Source organism: Episyrphus balteatus, chromosome 4 (assembly GCF_945859705.1).
Source record: "Episyrphus balteatus chromosome 4, idEpiBalt1.1, whole genome shotgun sequence".
NCBI classification, from domain to species: Eukaryota; Metazoa; Arthropoda; class Insecta; order Diptera; family Syrphidae; genus Episyrphus; species Episyrphus balteatus.
The window spans coordinates 21,740,744-21,759,094 of record NC_079137.1 but is presented as its reverse complement, the minus strand read 5'-3'; the positions used below and the strand labels follow the sequence as shown (position 1 = coordinate 21,759,094).

General features: G+C 33.8%; 2 protein-coding genes across 8 annotated transcripts in view; one reads left to right on the top strand and one right to left on the bottom strand.

Moving 5' to 3' along the window:
* Nucleotides 1–18,351, bottom strand: part of LOC129918438 (YLP motif-containing protein 1-like) — a 239,962-nt gene that overhangs the window by 132,999 nt on the left and 88,612 nt on the right. The window lies entirely within an intron of this gene.
* The window catches only part of LOC129918434 (unconventional myosin-XV), a 261,312-nt gene that overhangs the window by 241,365 nt on the left and 1,596 nt on the right, over nucleotides 1–18,351 (top strand). For all 5 annotated transcript variants that reach the window (XM_055998956.1, XM_055998958.1, XM_055998957.1 and 2 more), the window contains 3 exons: nucleotides 16,339–16,859; nucleotides 16,917–17,151; nucleotides 17,208–18,347. In XM_055998956.1, coding sequence (XP_055854931.1) covers nucleotides 16,339–16,859; nucleotides 16,917–17,151; nucleotides 17,208–18,347 — 1,896 coding nt within the window. The remainder of the gene's footprint in view (nucleotides 1–16,338; nucleotides 16,860–16,916; nucleotides 17,152–17,207; nucleotides 18,348–18,351) is intronic.

Sequence of the window (18,351 nt, the reverse complement as noted above, 5' to 3'; positions counted from 1 at the left end):
TTTGATTTAAAGTTCTTTTATAACGACAAACCACTTTAAACTAACGATGTTCTACTTTGATTTTAAAATTTTCGTCTTCAACGCATTTTGAGGTGGAGCTTTTTATGGAAAAGGGATGCAACAAACAAAAAAATTCGCATTTCCAGCCAGAAATAGACAAGAGTTTCACTCAAGTTCTTCCTGTTATTATTCATATATTTTAACAACTTTTATAATTTGATTTGCTTTAAGTATGAACCAGTTCTGGGGGGGGAGGGGGGCACGTGCCCCAATTTGGGGGAATAGCTATTTTGATCCAGTAGAAAAATTCCAACGTTACTACATTAAACGAATATTTAGATTACCAAATAGCACCCCCAAGCCCCAACTATATGATTCACCAAGAGACAGGCTGCCCGCCTCTTATTTTAGAAACGTTGAGGTTACACTTCAAATATGTACTTAAGGTGATGGAAATGGATGGGAATCGCCTACCAAAAATTATCCTAAGGCACATGATAGAAAATAACGGACATTGCATTCAGGAGTGGCAAGAACTTGCTAATTGTTATGGATGTGACATTCATTTTGACCGTTGTGATGGATAGAGCTGAAGCGTCTTCACTGATGGTGAAATTAGAACACATTATGGAAAAATCTTAAAAATATCTTTACAACAAATACATGAATGAAGCACAGGCATCGCAACACAGAATGTATTACAGCAATGTAATAATTATTCAAGAAAACACTTACTTTCTGGATAAAATAAAACCGAAATGATAAGAACAATCTTAATGTTAAGAGGTGAACTAATCCCTCTAAATTACGTACAACCGCGGTGAGAGGAAGGATATTTTTCATTTTGTTGCTGCATGCCCAATGCTAAACGAAATTCGAAGGATCTATTTTGGAGTAAATACGTTAGGAAGAGATAATGTTATAAGTATCTTGAATGGTGAGCGAGGATGGGATCCAGTTTATAGATTTACTAAAAATGCTTTGGAATACAGGAGTCGAATAAGAGAAGGAGATTTTTAGTCACAAAATTTAATTTATTTTAACTTAAAGTTTATTTTAATTGCATTAATTTTGATTCAAATTAATTAATTTTTTAATAAATAATGTTTATCAATAGAAAAAGAAATGTCAATCTGGTAGACGGCTTACTGCCATAACCTTAAGACTTTCTGATAAAATATAATATTGTATTACATTGTTTAAATCAAGTTAAATAAAAAGTTATATAAACTAACTAAACTAAACTTGATTTTGTGATTCTCTAACGTGTATACATATCTCAAAATCCTGACGTGCTAGATTTTTTTTTACTTCGGATTCCAACTCACCACATCAAAAACCGTAAGAAAAGTATAAATCAAAGTATCATTTGTTGTTTTTCATTAAAAAAATATTTATTATTTTATTATTGATTATTATTTCTTAATAACACGAGATACAATTTGAAACTTCAATTTTGAACTAAACTAACTTAATAAATAATCTTCAATCGAAACCTTCTTCGAATCCATAATTGTTGCTGAATTTGTTATTTTGTTCTGTTGACTCCAGGCTGTCCACAGCCAGACTGCAAACATTTGTATGTCGATGTTGGTCATTGCCATGGTATAAAAAAAGAAGGTATGATCATTAGAAAAAACTCAGTATCGAGAACTGTCAAATGAAAGAAAAAAAGATGGCTACTTAGTGTTTTGACAGCCCAGCCCATTGAAATTGTTGTTGTAAACAAATTTGTCTTGGAAATTGTTGTTGCTTTTGACTTTGCCAAATGCCAGACGTCAAAACCTTATTACCCCATTTTGTAAGATGGCGGCTCTAATGATCATACCTTGTCTTTTTATACCATGGGTCATTGCAGTCATGGCTTGTGCAAGGCATTTGGTTGTTACTGACCTCGAACCACGCTTCAGGGCGTCGCTTCGTTGCGTTACGTTGAGAAATCCTCAAAGCGCGCTTCTGTCACTTTGACTTTGAACAGCTGATTGCAACATAAAATCTGCTGTCAAATAAAAAAAACACAGTCACTCACAAAATTATTGGGCCAAGTCTTTATCATGATTTAATTACTGATATGATTTCATCTTGTGGATCCTTTCTTTTTCAGATCTTACATGATGTTGCTATTATTTTCAAAAAGGCGAACATCATTGTTAAGGTTGCTAAAGCTGGCCCTAAACGACGAACATGCTCGCCGTACTTGTTGTTTGCGTTAGCCGTTAGCCCCTACACGACGAACACATTTTGCGAACATCATTTCATCCCGATTCTTCAAAGAATAAACATCATGTTCGATAAAGAAGCGCAAGTCGTTGCGCTCATGATTTGTTCTAATTTTGTGATGTGCAAAAATGAAATTTCCTCGCGAACATGGGCCTACACGGCGAACATGAAAGCCAACGAACCGTTCGCGAACAAGCTCCTACACGACGAATATTAAGCGAGCACGAACAAGTTCGGCGAGCATGTTCGTCGTTTAGGGCCAGCTTAAACTTTGATAATAACAACATGAAGATGGTTTTTCTTTGGTTCGCTATCTCTTATTTCTGAATGTATAGGGTGTTGTTTGCTTCTATTTCTCTTATATACCCCGTTTGTATGACCGAACACAATTTTTCTTTTTAATATATTTACAATAAAATAGAAAAATCTAACCAAAAACAAAGTGCAAGTAAAACTAGATATCATAATACATACATACAGTGAATTTGCAAATAAGAAGACAATCACACACAATTTCGTTAGGTATATATGCATAATTTTCGATTCGATTCAGCTCCCCGAGTAGTGATGGGTACCTCATACATGAGGCAATACAAATGTCCCATACACCACTCTGAAATGTCCCATCACCCCAAAGCAAAAAAATGTATTACCTCACACCTCACCACAAAAACAAAAAAAAATATCTCTTTACTCTTTCGTCTCCAGAAAAAAACTTATTCGTATTTCTCTCTGTCTCTTCTCATGATGATGAGCAGATGAGGAATGAAATTGAGTGTATGAGGAAAAGGAAAATCATGAATGTACCGCGCCACTAAATGTGTGTACATAATGTATATGTATGAAGAAATGCATGAAGAGTAAAGAGTTTTAAAATGAAAAATAAATAAATGTATGAGGTTTTGTGTTATGGGACATTTGAAGTAGGTACGTATTTTGAGGGGAGAAAATTAGAAGTAATGAGGAGGAGGACGTGACGTTTGTTTTTTTTTTAAGAAAGAAAACGAGGAGGACATACGACAATGTACTAAAATGAAACCAATAATAAAAATATGAAAAAGAGAAGAATGAAAAGAAAGAAAGGAAAGAAAAGAAATAAAAGAAAGAAAAAAAAAAAAGATAAGATAGAAAAGAAAGAAAAAAAGAAAAAGAAGAATAAGAAAGAGTTGTAAATTGAAGGAGGTTTGTTATTGTTATTTTTTTTTTTTTTTTTGTAATTGAAATTGTCCACTAAAATTGGTTTGTCCCATGGGACATTTGAGGTGGGACAAAGTACCACCTCATTCCGAAAAATGAGTACCTCATACAAACTCATTTTAAATTCGTGTCCTACCCATCACTATCCCCGAGTCAGATCGGATCGACAAATACGGATTCAATTCCATTCAGGTATATATAGACCTTAATCCTGATTCAATTCGGATTCAAATCGCCATACAAACGGGGTAATGGTCTAAAAGCAGAAACACAATCACGCTTTGCCAGACGCGTCATCGCGTTACGTTGAGAAATCCTCAAAGCGCGCTTCTGTCACTTTGACTTCGAACAGCTGATTGAAACATAAAATCTGCTGTCAAATACAAAAAACACAGTCACTTACAAAATTATTGGGCCAAGTCTTTATCTTGATTTAAATGGGGAAAAATGAAGAAGGATATTAATGTGATTAAAAAATGCATAGAAATTTGTTTATCTTAGTTCCGATTTTTTCACACTCGATTATCTTTTAATAAAGGATTTTTGTATGGAATAATCCTTGATTAAACGATAATCTACTGTGAACAAACCGGCCCTTATAGTTATAAAAACAAAACCAATAAAAATAAATTGTTTTTTAAACAGAACAAACAATAAAACTCAGTCTACAACATCATTAAATTATTGTTGTTTTTAATACGTAAATTGTTTTTATTTAAAATATCTTGATGTCGTTTTTTTGTGCAAAATCTATATAGAGAAACAAAAAAACACACCTAGTTTTGTAATAATTTATTTGTTTTTATTCACATTTCACCCAATAATTATGTGGGTGACTGTAACTATGTCTGATAAATGTCAGAAAGCGAGCAAAAGTTCAATCTGGTTGAACTTTTGCTCGCTTTCTTACGTTTCCTTACGTTTGTCAAAAAAAAGCGTATACGTAGAAAAAGCGTCATTGTGTGAGGTTACACAAGTTTCGTATGGTTGAACTTTTGGCAGTTGTCAAAATCGACGGCAAAGCGTGATTGTGTTTCTGCTTAAAGATTTAAACGAGCCTTAAAAGAAAACATTTAGTTCTTTTAGAAACTGTCTCAAGTTTATTTAAAATAAATCACCACGTGCAAAAACATTACCTCAAAAACTGTTAAAAAACGACATTTCAGGTTTTCTAACAGGAATATTTCAAAAACGTGATGTGATAGAATTTTTCTGACTTCGGATCCAAGTTCAACGTTTATGATTTTCAATTTTGTGATTAGTCCACTTTTGTTGCCGGTCGCAGCTTTGGCACCATCGCCAGAACAGGCAAACCATTTTGCCCAATTCAATTCGTAGTTGCGAAAGCTTTCTAAAAACATGTCCTAGTCCTACAAACACTGGCCTGTAGTAAGCAGGAAGACCTTTATAAAATACAAATACCACAAAATGGCTCCAGTCTGAAACATCTGTAGACTCATCTAAATGCAATGCAAAATTTGGACTTTTTTTAGTTTTTCAACTAATTGCTCACGAATGTCAACTGCAATATCACTTCTTATTCATTGGTCGATTGTGTTGTCAGAAAGTTGGAAAACTTAATTTTAATTACCCAAATAGCCTAATATATATTATAATTGTATGTTAAGTTTCATTAAAATTGGACACGTTACACGTATTTTTATCAGTGCAATTTTTTGCTTGAACGTATCTTTTGCTAACAACGAAAATTAAAAAAAAAAATAATTGAAGTCGTTATTACAATTTGGCCAAAAAGAATATGACGCCAAATCAAATTAAAGAAGACTTCTATTAGACATTGGGGAAATCTGCCCCTTCATATTCCACGGTCAAAAAGTTGGCAGCCTTATTTATGGCATGGCAGACAGAGCAAAAACTTCCACCTCTCCAGAAAACGTCGATAAGGTCCATAAAATGGTTTTAGACCACCGAAGGTTAAAATTGAGAAAAATAAGCAAGACCATGGGGATCTCTTCTGAGCGGGTTAACCACATTTTGACCGAAGAATTGATGTTGAAAAAACGTTCCGCAAGGTGGCTGCCGCGTTTGCTTAAAAAAGAACAAAAATTCAATAGAGTTTAAATCTCTAGAGAGAATCTAAACTCCATGAACTTCGATTTGGAGTACTGAACCATCCCCTTAATCAGCTGATTTGGCACCATCAGACTACTACCTCTTTCCAAATGAAAAAAAAAAAAAATGGCTGGACGCTAATTCTTCACCAACGAGGGGCAGCGTTACCGCTAAGCGACTTTAGTCGCTATTAGCGACCTTTTTAAAGCCTTAGCGACCAAGCGACGACCTTTTTATTCAAAGCGACCTTTTCGCCAATTTCATGATAGCGACTTTTTTTTTCTTAAAATTTTATTTCTTTTTTGCAAGTGAAATTAAAAAAAAAAAAATTTTTTAATTTCATTGCAAATGAAATTGAAAAAAAAATTTCAACAAATTAAATAATGATGCAAGACGGCAAGAGTGCAGTAATCCGTCTAGTTTTTTTATTTTAATTTAAGTTTTAAATTTTGTTTCTTGCTTTTGTAACAGAAAATTACAAGTAAATAGACAAATGTTCAGGTGTGTTTTAAAAATTATTCTGAGCGCTCAGAACCAGCTTTGTTCAGATCAGAGGCTATTCAAAGCGTGCTCGAAATGTTCTGGCTCTGTTCAGAGCTTTTTTCTGAGTTAAAAAAAAACGCCTATCCATTAACTCATCAATTTCCATACCCACTACTTCAATTCAAACTCAAAGTCCATTACATTGCATGGGTGCAGGTAGAGGTGTGTTTTTTTGCACTGCTTCCAATGAAGGTACGAAAAAAGTACAACCCTTTATTCAGAACTTCTTTGCATTGTTTTGTTTTAGTGTCTGACCAATTAGTCGAAGACTTCTTGACTCCTCCATTGTCGGCGTTGGGTCCAGCCGTCTTCTTCAGTTATTCCATGAGTTGCGCTTTATGCTCACAATATTTAAAAGCAAGGAGTATAATAAAATTATATTTCCATTTAAAAATAAATTATTTGTTGAGTTTAAAAAACCTTCTGTTTGTTTTAATTTTTTTTATAAATTGGTTGTCAAATGTCTTTCAAATCTAAACTCATTTCTGAATTGACACTTAACAGTCGAAATGAGATATTTCATAGTAAAAACACTTTTTTGTTAATTTAGGCTGTAGTGAAAACTACGGTATAAATGAAGACTGTTTTTTTTTTTTTTAGTTTCTAATTTTGTTATTTTGTTGTTGTTAATAAAAACTTTGTTTCAAGGCAACTTGTGTCTATTTTTCTATATAAAACATATGAAAACGGTTTAGCGATTTTTTTTTTTCAAATTTAGCGACTTTTTCGACATTTTCAGATTAGCGACCTTTTTTTTCTGAAAGCGACTTTTTTATCGACCTTTAAAAAATTTTCAACGGTAACGCTGACGACTGGGTGATTGCTGAGTCTGAGCAGTTTTTTGAAGAGTTGGAGGAATCGACCTATAAAAAGGGAATAGAAGCACCAGAAAACAGATGAAATTAGTGTATTGGTAGAAGAAGAGAATTTGTAGAAAGGGATTAAAAAAAAGTTTTATTGGTCAGGCCGGCGAACTTTTCAAACTGCCCTCGTATCTGCCTACTGCAGGCAAAATGAGTTTCTCAGCAATTGAGTTTTCACATCCAAGCATTTTGTTGAGTTTTGAAAAAAAAAAAAAACTATTGATCTTCAATATGATTTTAAATAAAACTGTTATTTTTAAAGTATTCATATTTCACCGCACCGTCTTGCCAAAAATGTAGATGGGTATACTGAAGGAAAAGCCACCATAAAACAACGTAAAATCAATGAAAACCACATTGATTTAACTATTATTCGGAATGATTTTGCGTTGAAGATGAACATTTTGAAATCAACGTGGAAAATAGATCAATTTTTGATGGTTTCGTATCTCAAAGTCACATTAACCAAAGAAGTTCATCTTTGAAACAAAGACGTTTCAACTTCAATTAATTTTTTTCCTTACTGTACCAATAGGTAACCGGTCTTAACTGGACAAAAAAAACGCAGTCGGGGCTAAGCAATTTACATGTTAAATGCAACCATTGACCTACTATATATGGACTGCTAGTCGTTTGACTTTTCCATACAAAAATTGAAAAAAAAAATGATTCCACATCTTTCTAGCTCTACTAGCGGTATAACCTTAGACGGCGAAAAGAGGAAACTTTTAGTGAATGACATCTGTCGTTAAAAGGTAGTGCTTTCTCTGTTTTTCTATATTCGTTCCTTTCGCACTTCGTCAAAAATGTTGCACTTATTCTCCGCTTTTTTTTAGGGCGCTAGTATCGCGAAGAAACAAGTGGAATCAACCTGAATATGCTTCTAGCAGTCCATATATATTAAGTCAATGAATGCAACAACACTTTAGCCCCCCGGGCTTAGTTGTTTAGCCCGGAGAATTCTCTGGGCTTAACTTTTTCAACAGATTTAAATCTGTGCTACCAAATGAACTTGTTCGTAAATTGTTTAGAATTTGTTTAAAAACATCAAAACTGATGTTTGGAATGACAATTATTATTTTAAATATTTATTTATACTCCAGTCTAAGCGTCATTTGACCTTGCGCAGAGAGGCACTGTCAGTTTTTATTTCATGGATCGATAGGGGTATATTTAAAAGGCTTAAACCCAATTTCTCACCACCTGATCATTCTTTTTAGCGGAGTTATTCACAAAAATGCATTTTTTGGGATATTTTACTTCTAAGCTAATATCTTTGCTCCAGATTGTCGTAGACCAAAAAGTAAACATATATTCTCTTCCTTATAATATTTTCTATCGTTGTATGTAATTTCATTGTATTTGAGTGAGTAAATACAAAATGGCAGCCATTTAAAGTCAAATTCTTGTTGTTAAAAAACACATTTTTGTCATTATTTCGAAAAAAGCTTATATCATGATTAACATTTTTCTAACCTAATTTGTAGCCCTGTTCATGTCCTGCATTTTAAAGCTCTGAGCTGAGCTCTTTATCACCAAAGATGTCCGAGCAATTGATAAATGAACGCATGCAAAACCGGTGCGAAAACACCCAAAAATATCGTTTTTTGGGAATAACTCGACTTCAGAATGTCCTACGGCAAAAAATAAAGCAATGAATTGTTCGTTACAACATTTTATATCAATTTAGTGCACATTCTTTTTGTTGAAACAAATAAAAAATAAGTAATATTAAGTCAAAGTCGTTTTTTTGTTTAGCAAACTCTTGCCTTATTATTGGTGCAACGGTGCAAGTATTGGCTAAAAAAATAAATTACTGTTGAAGTCCTTTAAATTATCTACAATTAAAAAAAAAAATTAGCTTTCTACGACCCACGGGAGCCGAGTTATTATAATTTTAAAAAAGCATTAATCCGTAAGAAAATTCAAAAAAATTTCCCTTGTTTATGATTCGAATACTAGTTCTCAGTGAGAGGGGTTGTTTTCATTTGTTTTTTGTTATAAGAGAATTTGTCTCATGTTTTTTCGTTGGTCATTTGAACCTTTTTTAAAAAATTAATTTCTCGGCTCGTGTGGGTCGTAGAGAGCTAATTTTTTTTTTAAATTGTAGATACAATAATATTTTATTTTCTTAGCCAATACTTGCACCGTTTGCAAAATATTAAGGCAAGAGTTTGCTGAACAAAAAAACGACTTTGACTTAATATTACTTATTTTTTATTTGTTTCAACAAAAAGAATGTGCACTAAATTGATAGAAAATGTTGTAACGAACAATTCTTTGCTTTATTTTTTGCCGTAGGACGTTCTGAAGTCGAGTTATTCCCAAAAAACGATATTTTTGGGTGTTTTCGCACCGGTTTTGCATGCGTTCATTTATCAATTGCTCGGACATCTTTGGTGATAAAGAGCTCAGCTCAGAGCTTTAAAATGCAGGACATGAACAGGGCTACAAATTAGGTTAGAAAAATGTTAATCATGATATAAGCTTTTTTCGAAATAATGACAAAAATGTGTTTTTTAACAACAAGAATTTGACTTTAAATGGCTGCCATTTTGTATTTACTCACTCAAATACAATGAAATTACATACAACGATAGAAAATATTATAAGGAAGAGAATGTATGTTTACTTTTTGGTCTACGACAATCTGGAGCAAAGATATTAGCTTAGAAGTAAAATATCCCAAAAAATGCATTTTTGTGAATAACTCCGCTAAAAAGAATGATCAGGTGGTGAGAAATTGGGTTTAAGCCTTTTAAATATACCCCTATAGATCCATGAAATAAAAACTGACAGTGCCTCTCTGCGCAAGGTGAGGCCCTTTTTTCCGACGCTTTGACCGGAGTATTAATAGTTAGTTAATCTTTTTTTTTTTCAAAACACTCAAGAAAACCCAAAAGCGAAAAATATGACAACTCTATATTTGTTTGTGTCAGCTGATTTCGGAACATTTAATATGCAGTGCTGCCAATTTTTCTCGGTAAGCCCCGTGGCGTTTTTTTTATCCAGTTAAGACCGGTGGTAATAAAAAACACACCTAATATTTAATTTTTGCATTTCACGAGTTTTGAAAAAAAACGGCCCTCAATTGTGATTTATAATGAAGATTCAGGAAAGGGCAATTTCTGCAAGACTACAGCAATTACAATTGTCACCAGTTATGAAAATATCTGTAAGGCACTCTACCTACATTTTTTTATGAAAGGGTACAGTCAATGCAGCTATGTATTTGAAAATATGTACTGACAAATTATAGTCTGAGGGGGTCGCCAAAATATTTTTCCTCTCAAGGGTGTCGTGAACTCAAAAAGTTTTAAAAACACTGCACTAGATAAACCCTTAACTAAAAAATAAAACCTTAATTTACTGGACTAATAGCAGTTTTAAAAAAAGGATGAAAGTTTCCAAAATTGAAGTTAGATCGAAAAATATTACAATTTGAGTAAAAAAACATGGATTTTTAGAGCAAAAAAACAAAACAAAAATAGAGCCCTTTATTCAAAGAGAAATAAACTACAGTTCAAGAAAATGTGTATATTTTTGTTTGTTTTTCGGTCTGAAAACCCCTGTTTTTAGTGGAGTAACTTAAGCTCAAAAAATGGCAATATTAGGGAACCCGGCCGAACAGCTTAGATTTTGATGATCTTCTTTTTCAAACGTCGTTAATTAAAAATACTTTTAAGTCTATAGATTAAAAATTGCCTCTGTTGCCCTTTTGATTTTTTAAATAAAATTGAACAAAATTTTTTTTCAAAAATTTTGCTTAAATTTCATAAATTAATTGATGCCAAAAGATTGTCTAGGAAATTCAAGGAAAAAAAATATATGGGAGTGAGGGACAATCTTCCGTTGTTCAAGCGATAGATGCAATTTTCTTATTAATTGACTTCAAACACAAAAAAAAATATTTGAACACAACGGCAACACCTACAATATTTAAATATACATTTTTAAAAAGCTAGAAGCTTACTCATATTTGTAAAATTAAGTTAATTGAATGAAGGGCTTTTGAAAGAATGGTAATTTAACTCAGATTTTTGAAAATAAAAATTATTGACAAAATTTTAACATGTCTTTTAAAACTTTTTCGCAATACAAAATGCATTTATTTTCAAATATAATAATATGTATTACGGTTTATGAAAAAAATTTAAAAGTATTTTATTTTCGAAGAACTTTTTTTAAAGAAGTTTTGAAAAAAATTTAACTTTTTTTTTTAGGTAAACATTTAAATATAAAGTTATTTTTTATTCATTTAATAGCCCTTACCGTTGAAAGTTAAATAGCAAAAGTTTAAAGTTCTTATTTCCCAAAGTCTTTGAGAAAATCAATTATTTCAATGCCAAAATTCAGTTTTTTATTAAGAAAATCCGATGAAATTGAAGTAATTTTTATATTTTTTTCAAAACCTTTTCCTCTTCGGAATTCAACTGATATATGGCCAAAAATTTTTTTTAAAATAAATTCATATTGTGCAACGAAAAAGTTTGAAAAAAGTCATTTAAAATGTTATAATAATGTTTTTTTCCAAAATTTTGAGTTGAGGACTATTCTTTCAAAAACACTTGAGTAAATTTAGTGGATTTAAATTTTTCAGATGGAACCGAGATTCTGGCTTTTTAAAAACGTGTCTGTAAATATTGTATGTGTTGCCGTTGTGTTCAAAATATTTTTTTTGTGTTTGAAGTCAGTTTGTGAGAAAATTGCATCAATCGCTTAAACGATGGAAGATTGTCCCTTACTCCTTTATATTTTTTTCCGTAAATTACTTTGAGAATCTTTTGCTATAATTTGTTTTATGAAATTTAAGCAAAAAATATAGTTTTGTTCAAAAAAAAATTTAATTTTAATTTTAAAAAACAATACGCCAACATCGGCAGTTTTGAATCAATAGACTTTAAAGTATTTTTATGTCGTTTTCTTTCACTATATTACAGGCCGCCTCCACAGGAGATAATTTTTGTCATGTTGACGTGTCTTAACAAGAAATGTCTTGTGGAGGCTCGCCATTTCTTGTTATGATTCAATGTTAGACAACCGTGTCTTCGATTTTGTCTGAACACGATTGTCTAACATCGAATTTGACAGATGTGTTTTTTTTTCTTTTGGAACTGCAGTTTTTTCATTATTTTTTGTCCTCTCATGAAGAAGGTTGTCTCCGTAGTAGCGGACGACAAAATATATTTGTTTGTTTTGCGAATTTTTGCATGTTTTATGTTGAAATGAATTAGATTTCATGAAATGGTATATACTTTTTGAATTTATTTATTTATTTTGAATTTATTTAACAGGTATTATAATTTATTTTTATAAAAATAAATTGTTTATTTTTTGGAAGGCAAATAAAAAACAGACCAAGCAATGGGTACATGTATAAATTTAAAAAAATTAAAAAAAAAGAAGTATTCATACAAAATTGACCATATAAAATAAATTTTGTCCGCAAAAAAACATACATCATCCTCTGGCGAACGGAGCATATGAAATGAATTGTCCGAACAAAATTTGCCCAGCCAAGAAAAAAAAAATTGTTATGTTGTAGCTTGTAGATGTTAGACATGGAGTTAGAGAAAGATATCTCCTGTGGAGGCGGGGTGTAAGGAGTAGTGAAAGAACATAATGAGAGTATTTTTTTTTTTTGTAATTGTGTGTGTGACAAGGCAAAAATGGATAATTTCTTTGAAAAAAATAGTGATAACAGGCCTAGGAAAAACATTTAATAAATTGAAAAAAAAAATTAATTTAATAACATATGAAGCATAATAAGCTTTCGTTGATAAGTCTGCTTCTACACGAAGACGCAAGGCGCAGAAATGATCTTCAAATTTCCTTTTGATTTTTGTTTCAGTGCATCACGTGCTTCTACACGTATTATTTTTTTGAAGACGCAAATGTGACAGTTATTTTCTTTGGTTTTATTTTGTTCTTGTTTTCGTATGACGACTTCTACAGGAAGACGTAGACGCACGAGATGCACATAAGAACAAGAGAGAGAGAAAGATCGATTTCTCCTTTGCTCTTATGCGTCTTCGTCTTCGTGTAGAAGCAGACTATGTATTTTAATTCCAAAAAAAGAACACCAACATATACAAAAACAACAACTCCAGTGGGGTCTATGTGCAACGAAAACTTTTGAATAAATTAAAAACGTTTCTATACACGCAAATAATACACAACCGACGAAGCAGATTCCGCAACCGACGAAATAAAATAAAGCAGAACAGCAAAAAAAAAAGAACAAGATCAAAGGGAATCGTCAAAAAGAGTCACAACAATTTTTACCGGAGACTCACGGTAGAAAATCTTCCTTCCCTTGTTTTCGAACTTTATTTCTCCCTTGCTCTTATGTGCGTCTCGCGCTTTGCGTCTTCGTGTAGAAGCGGACTTCTGGTGTTGTTAATTGGCAACCCTTCTAGCAAACAGGTCCGACCTCGGTCCGAATCCGCTCCGCCTGAGGCGGAGCTGAGTCCGACTTCGGATCAGAAACTGGTCCGAAGGCGGCTCAAATTAGTATGGAAATTATAATCACCGCGAAGTCGATTGCATATGTATTGGTGTGGTGAAAATCTCCATTCCGAGAAAACGGAGCCGAAGGCGGACCTGAGTCGGAGCAGCGAAAACCTACCAGAAAGAGGAATAAAAAAGGGATGACGTTTCGCATTTGCGACCAAAAAAAGAACAAGATTTATTTTTTTTTTCACTGAAACTGTTTTATTTTTTATTTAATTTTGGCAAACGAAATTTTCACAATATATACAATATAAAATACAATACATTTTTTTCATTTTATTTTATTTGTTGTTGCTGCTGTTGTTGGTGTTTCTTTAGATGCCCAATTGCATGTTTCACCTTCTGCCTTTTTCTTCATCATTAGAGATTACATCTACAACACAAACAGAAACACATCACTTTAATCCAAACACTTTGAGCGATATATACAACATACCTTTTTTTGTTTCCATATTGTTAATAGTTTGATATAATTGTTTATAATTATACTTATATTTTATTAACAACGACACGAGACACGACGCGACTAAACACTTCAACAAAAAATAACAAAATGACGCTTTTGCTCTTGTTGGCTATGTCTGTCTACTTTTTTTTCCTTTTCTCAGTTTTCACCACGATTCTCTTAGACTTTGTGTTCATACACAAAAAGTTGCAAGTGTGTGAGTGCAACCCCGCTTTTCTCGGTCGGAGGTCGGACTGTCTTTTCTGGACTCCGTTTTCTTGCTTGAAGGGAATCCGGAATTGTTCTTCGTTTGGGAATGCCAATTGAACAGTTTTTTTTTATTCCGAAGAATCTGATGTTTGGTGTGAATGTATTGGTTGAGTTTGACTTGTGTCACATATATGTGTATTCGCGCCAAATTTCATTTGTTTTTGTGCTACAAACATTTTGTGCTGCTGACATTTAAATCTGAATGTGTGAGTGATTCTGCTTCTGATTCTGTTTTTAAAACCAGAAGAGAAATTCTATTTTTTTCAGAACTGTCAGTTTTGTTCAATTGAACGCTTTCAGATTGTTTTTTTTTTTGCTTCCAGATTGCCAATTAAAAACGCCATTAGTTTTACTATTGGTATATTTTTCATTATCCTTCTGATCGGTTTTTCAGCCTAATTGCCACACACCCTTTTAGCGTTTTCGTTTGGGAATTCTTAGAAGCGTCCGGGACTGTCCGATCCGGAATGCCAAACGATCAGAGTTATGTCGTTTTCTATTGACGAATCTCAGAATGAGATTTGTGAATTTGACAGCTGAAAGGGGGGGTGAAGAGGGGAAATAGTGGACAAATCTCAGATTTCATGATCTATTTGCGTCTTGAGATTCAAAAAAATGACAAAAAATGAATCTTGGATTCAAGAATCTGATTCTGGATTTTTATCAAGATTCACGCATACAAACACACGCACTTTCACACACACTCCTCTGTTTGACATTTGTCGGAACATTTGTTGTTGTTTTATTTTTTTTATACGCACAGATTTCGCACACAATTACAAAACTAGATTTCATATTCTATTTGCAGTGGAAAATCTGAGAATTTTACACACAAATCTCAAAAGTCAATAGAAAACGACATTAGATACTTTTTTTTTATTCTGAAGTTTGGGTTTCTTTGTATTTGTGAAACATCAAATGCGAACGTCTGATGAAAGTTTTGTTTCGTTTATTTTTTTTTTTTTATTATCATTAAGTTATCTATTTTTTTTTTCTTTCTTCACATTATTTTAATATAGTTTAAAGTTTGTGCATAGTTAAAAATCTTGAAATTGAGAAATGAATAACAAAGAATGACATTTCATTACTTTGACGTCTTAAGTGTTAACATGTGTGCGTGATTCTGGTTTTGATTCTGCCTCAAAATTCGGAATCGATTTTCTCTTCTTTTCAGAATTAGAACTGTCATTGAGTGCCAAACGATCAGTTTCAGAATCGTTCGGGAGAATTCCGGACAGTCCCGGACGACCAAACGAAAACGCTATTAGTTTAATTTTCAAACAAAATTTTAAAATTCATAAGTGTGTGTGCAAGTCCGTGTGCAAATCGGTGTAAATCTGACTAAAAATGTGGAGTAAATCCGGGGTACTCCGTAGTACTAAAATTACTCCGGAGTAATTTTTTTTTACACTTTTGTGGCGTCAAAGAACACAAAACCTTCAAAAGTGCAAAAATAAGTACTAAAAGGGTACTCTCATTGGAGTTTTTATAAAACTTAGAATTGTTGATTAATTTGCAGCAAAATGGCATATGAAAATAAAACATCTTGATTGATTAATTGTTTCTTATAATTAGGCAATGCTTTAGTGAAAGAATTGAAAAAAAAATTTTAATCAATTGTGTTCGGAGGAAGCAAAATACTGTTACAAAATCGGGATATTCGAAATTTCGCAGAACTGCATTTATTTTAAAACCGTAAGGATTTTGGATGAACAAGTTACCAAATTCTGAAAGCCCTAGAGTTGGCCTATCATATTTTGTTTGATCTATTACTTTTGGGACACCCTGTATGTGTGTATACTTTATACTATCATCAACTTGCATATTTTAAAAATGTTCACTCTCAATTTGAATAAACATTTTTGCTACAATTGAAAGTAACAAATAGCACCCATTCATTGGTTCCGGAAAATTGTGCCTCAAGCTTAAACTTAACAGCACATGAGCATCTCAACTAAACCAGTTTAACGTTTTTGTGAAACAAATGCTTTCAGGCTTATATTGATAGTAGGGTAATAATGCTGCATGGTCAATGGCATATGAAAGAACAGGTTTTTTCTATTAACCAAAGGTAACTTTCACATCGTCTTAATAGTTTAGTGCTCAGTCATTAAATACAAAAAATGCCGCACACAATAGTGTATCTGCTAAACCTCGAACCACTTTCAATTTTCTGTACGCACTTACTTATTATGACAATGGTACTTTTTTCAGGCGCAATCAAAGTCTTCGACAATTTCATCTGGAGCTAGAGCTGCTGCCCAAACACTCAATGTTCCAATAGAACGCTTAGAATCACGTCAATCCAATCACCGAGAATCTTCACAAGGTCGGGATGTTGTCGAAGCTCATCATCGAAGTAGTAGACAGGATGTTGTCGATAATCAAATAATAAATCATCAATCTTATCAAGCCCAGCAACAACAACTTCAAACGATTCATAATGGACAGTTAAATGAAGAAAGCGGAAATACTGGTCATACATCGAATTTGGGATTGTTAAATGAAACCCATTTAGTTTTGGAAAACCACGTAGAACAAGCTGAACGCCACCAATTTATCAAACAGCAGAGCTATTTGCATTCTCGAAAGTCATCAGCGAGCCAAATGCATCAACAACAGCAACAGTATACATTGGAGGCGAATTACATCACCGAAGATTCACATCCGGAAACTGCTCCATCAGTTACAAAGTACTCACTTTTACAGTTCGCAATGCAACATTTTAGGAATGAGTAAATATTCTTTTAAACTAGATTTCGATTATGTAAATAAATTAAACAATTTTGCAGCCACACTATTGATCACCGCTCAAATGACCGCGGGGACCGGCGAGCTTCATCAAATCGTACATATGCAGAACTTGTTAAATGGCAGGGTACTCCAGTCAGGGCGCCACTTCTGCGGCTACCAACAGACTTATCTCCACTTGCTTTGGAGTGTTTCGATTGTATTCTCCGATATTGCGGCGATGTGCCTCTGGACCCAGAATTGACCGAGGTCAAATGTGTTTACACAGTTCTTATGGTAAGAGTGTTCGTTAGTAAACCATAAACTTAATAATGTCACTTTTCTTTTTTCAGCACTGCCATAAATACTTGGCGTTGCGTGACGAAGTTTATTGCCAGCTAATGAAACAAACAACAGCAAACAGGTCACCCTGTCCGGATTCTTCACAGAGAGCTTGGCGTCTTCTTAGTATACTGGCAGCTTACTTTGGTTGTTCAGATGCCTTACGACCATATTTAATGGAGCACTTAACTTCAGCAGCTTCAGATCGAAGACGGTCGTGTCATGGAACGTCAGCGGTATGTTTAACAAACTTGCGAAAAACTGCTCGTTGTGGTGGACGGAAGAACGTTCCAAGCGTCGAAGAAGTCACGGCTGTATCCGCTGGGCGATCAGCTCGACGGCAAATCTACCGCCTTCCAGGTGGTGCCGAAAGGGTTGTTAACACACGCTGTTCAACAGTAGTTGCAGATGTTATTTCAGAGCTATGTGCTTTGCTTGGCGTTGATTCGGAGGCAGAACAACAAGAATTTTCGCTGTATTGTATTGTTCAAGGAGACGCCTTCACAATGCCACTAGCTGCTGACGAATACATATTAGACGTTACTACAGAGTTGCTTAAATCAGGTCAACCATTCTACTTGATCTTTTGTCGATCCGTATGGCATTTTTCATTGAAACGCGACCCAGTACCGACTCCATTGTATATCGAAGTACTTTTTAATCAAGTTGCTCCTGATTATTTGGAAGGACTTTTGCTGGAAGTCCCTACAAATGGTGGACCAAACCCAGAAGTGGTACGTGACATGGCTAGAATAGCAGCTCTTTTGCATCGCGCTGCTGATTTGAACCATGTTCCTGCGATGAAAGAGATTAAATTCCTACTGCCTAAGCCAGCTCTTGGCATTCGAGAAATTCGACCAGCTCAATGGGTTAGTTTAGTACAATCTGCATGGCCGGCAGTGTCAAACTTAAGTCCTGGCCAAGTGAAAGCGCAATTTTTGAATGTGTTATCTGCGTGGCCACTGTTTGGAAGTAGTTTCTTTGCTGTGAAACGTATTTGGGCCGAGGAAGGACCACATGTTGAGGACAGCAACCCTATGTGGCGTGATCTTATTTTGGCTCTTAATAGATCCGGTGTCCTTTTCCTTGATCCTAACACACACGAAATGCTTCAGCATTGGCCTTTCATGGAAGTCATATCAACAAGAAAGGTTT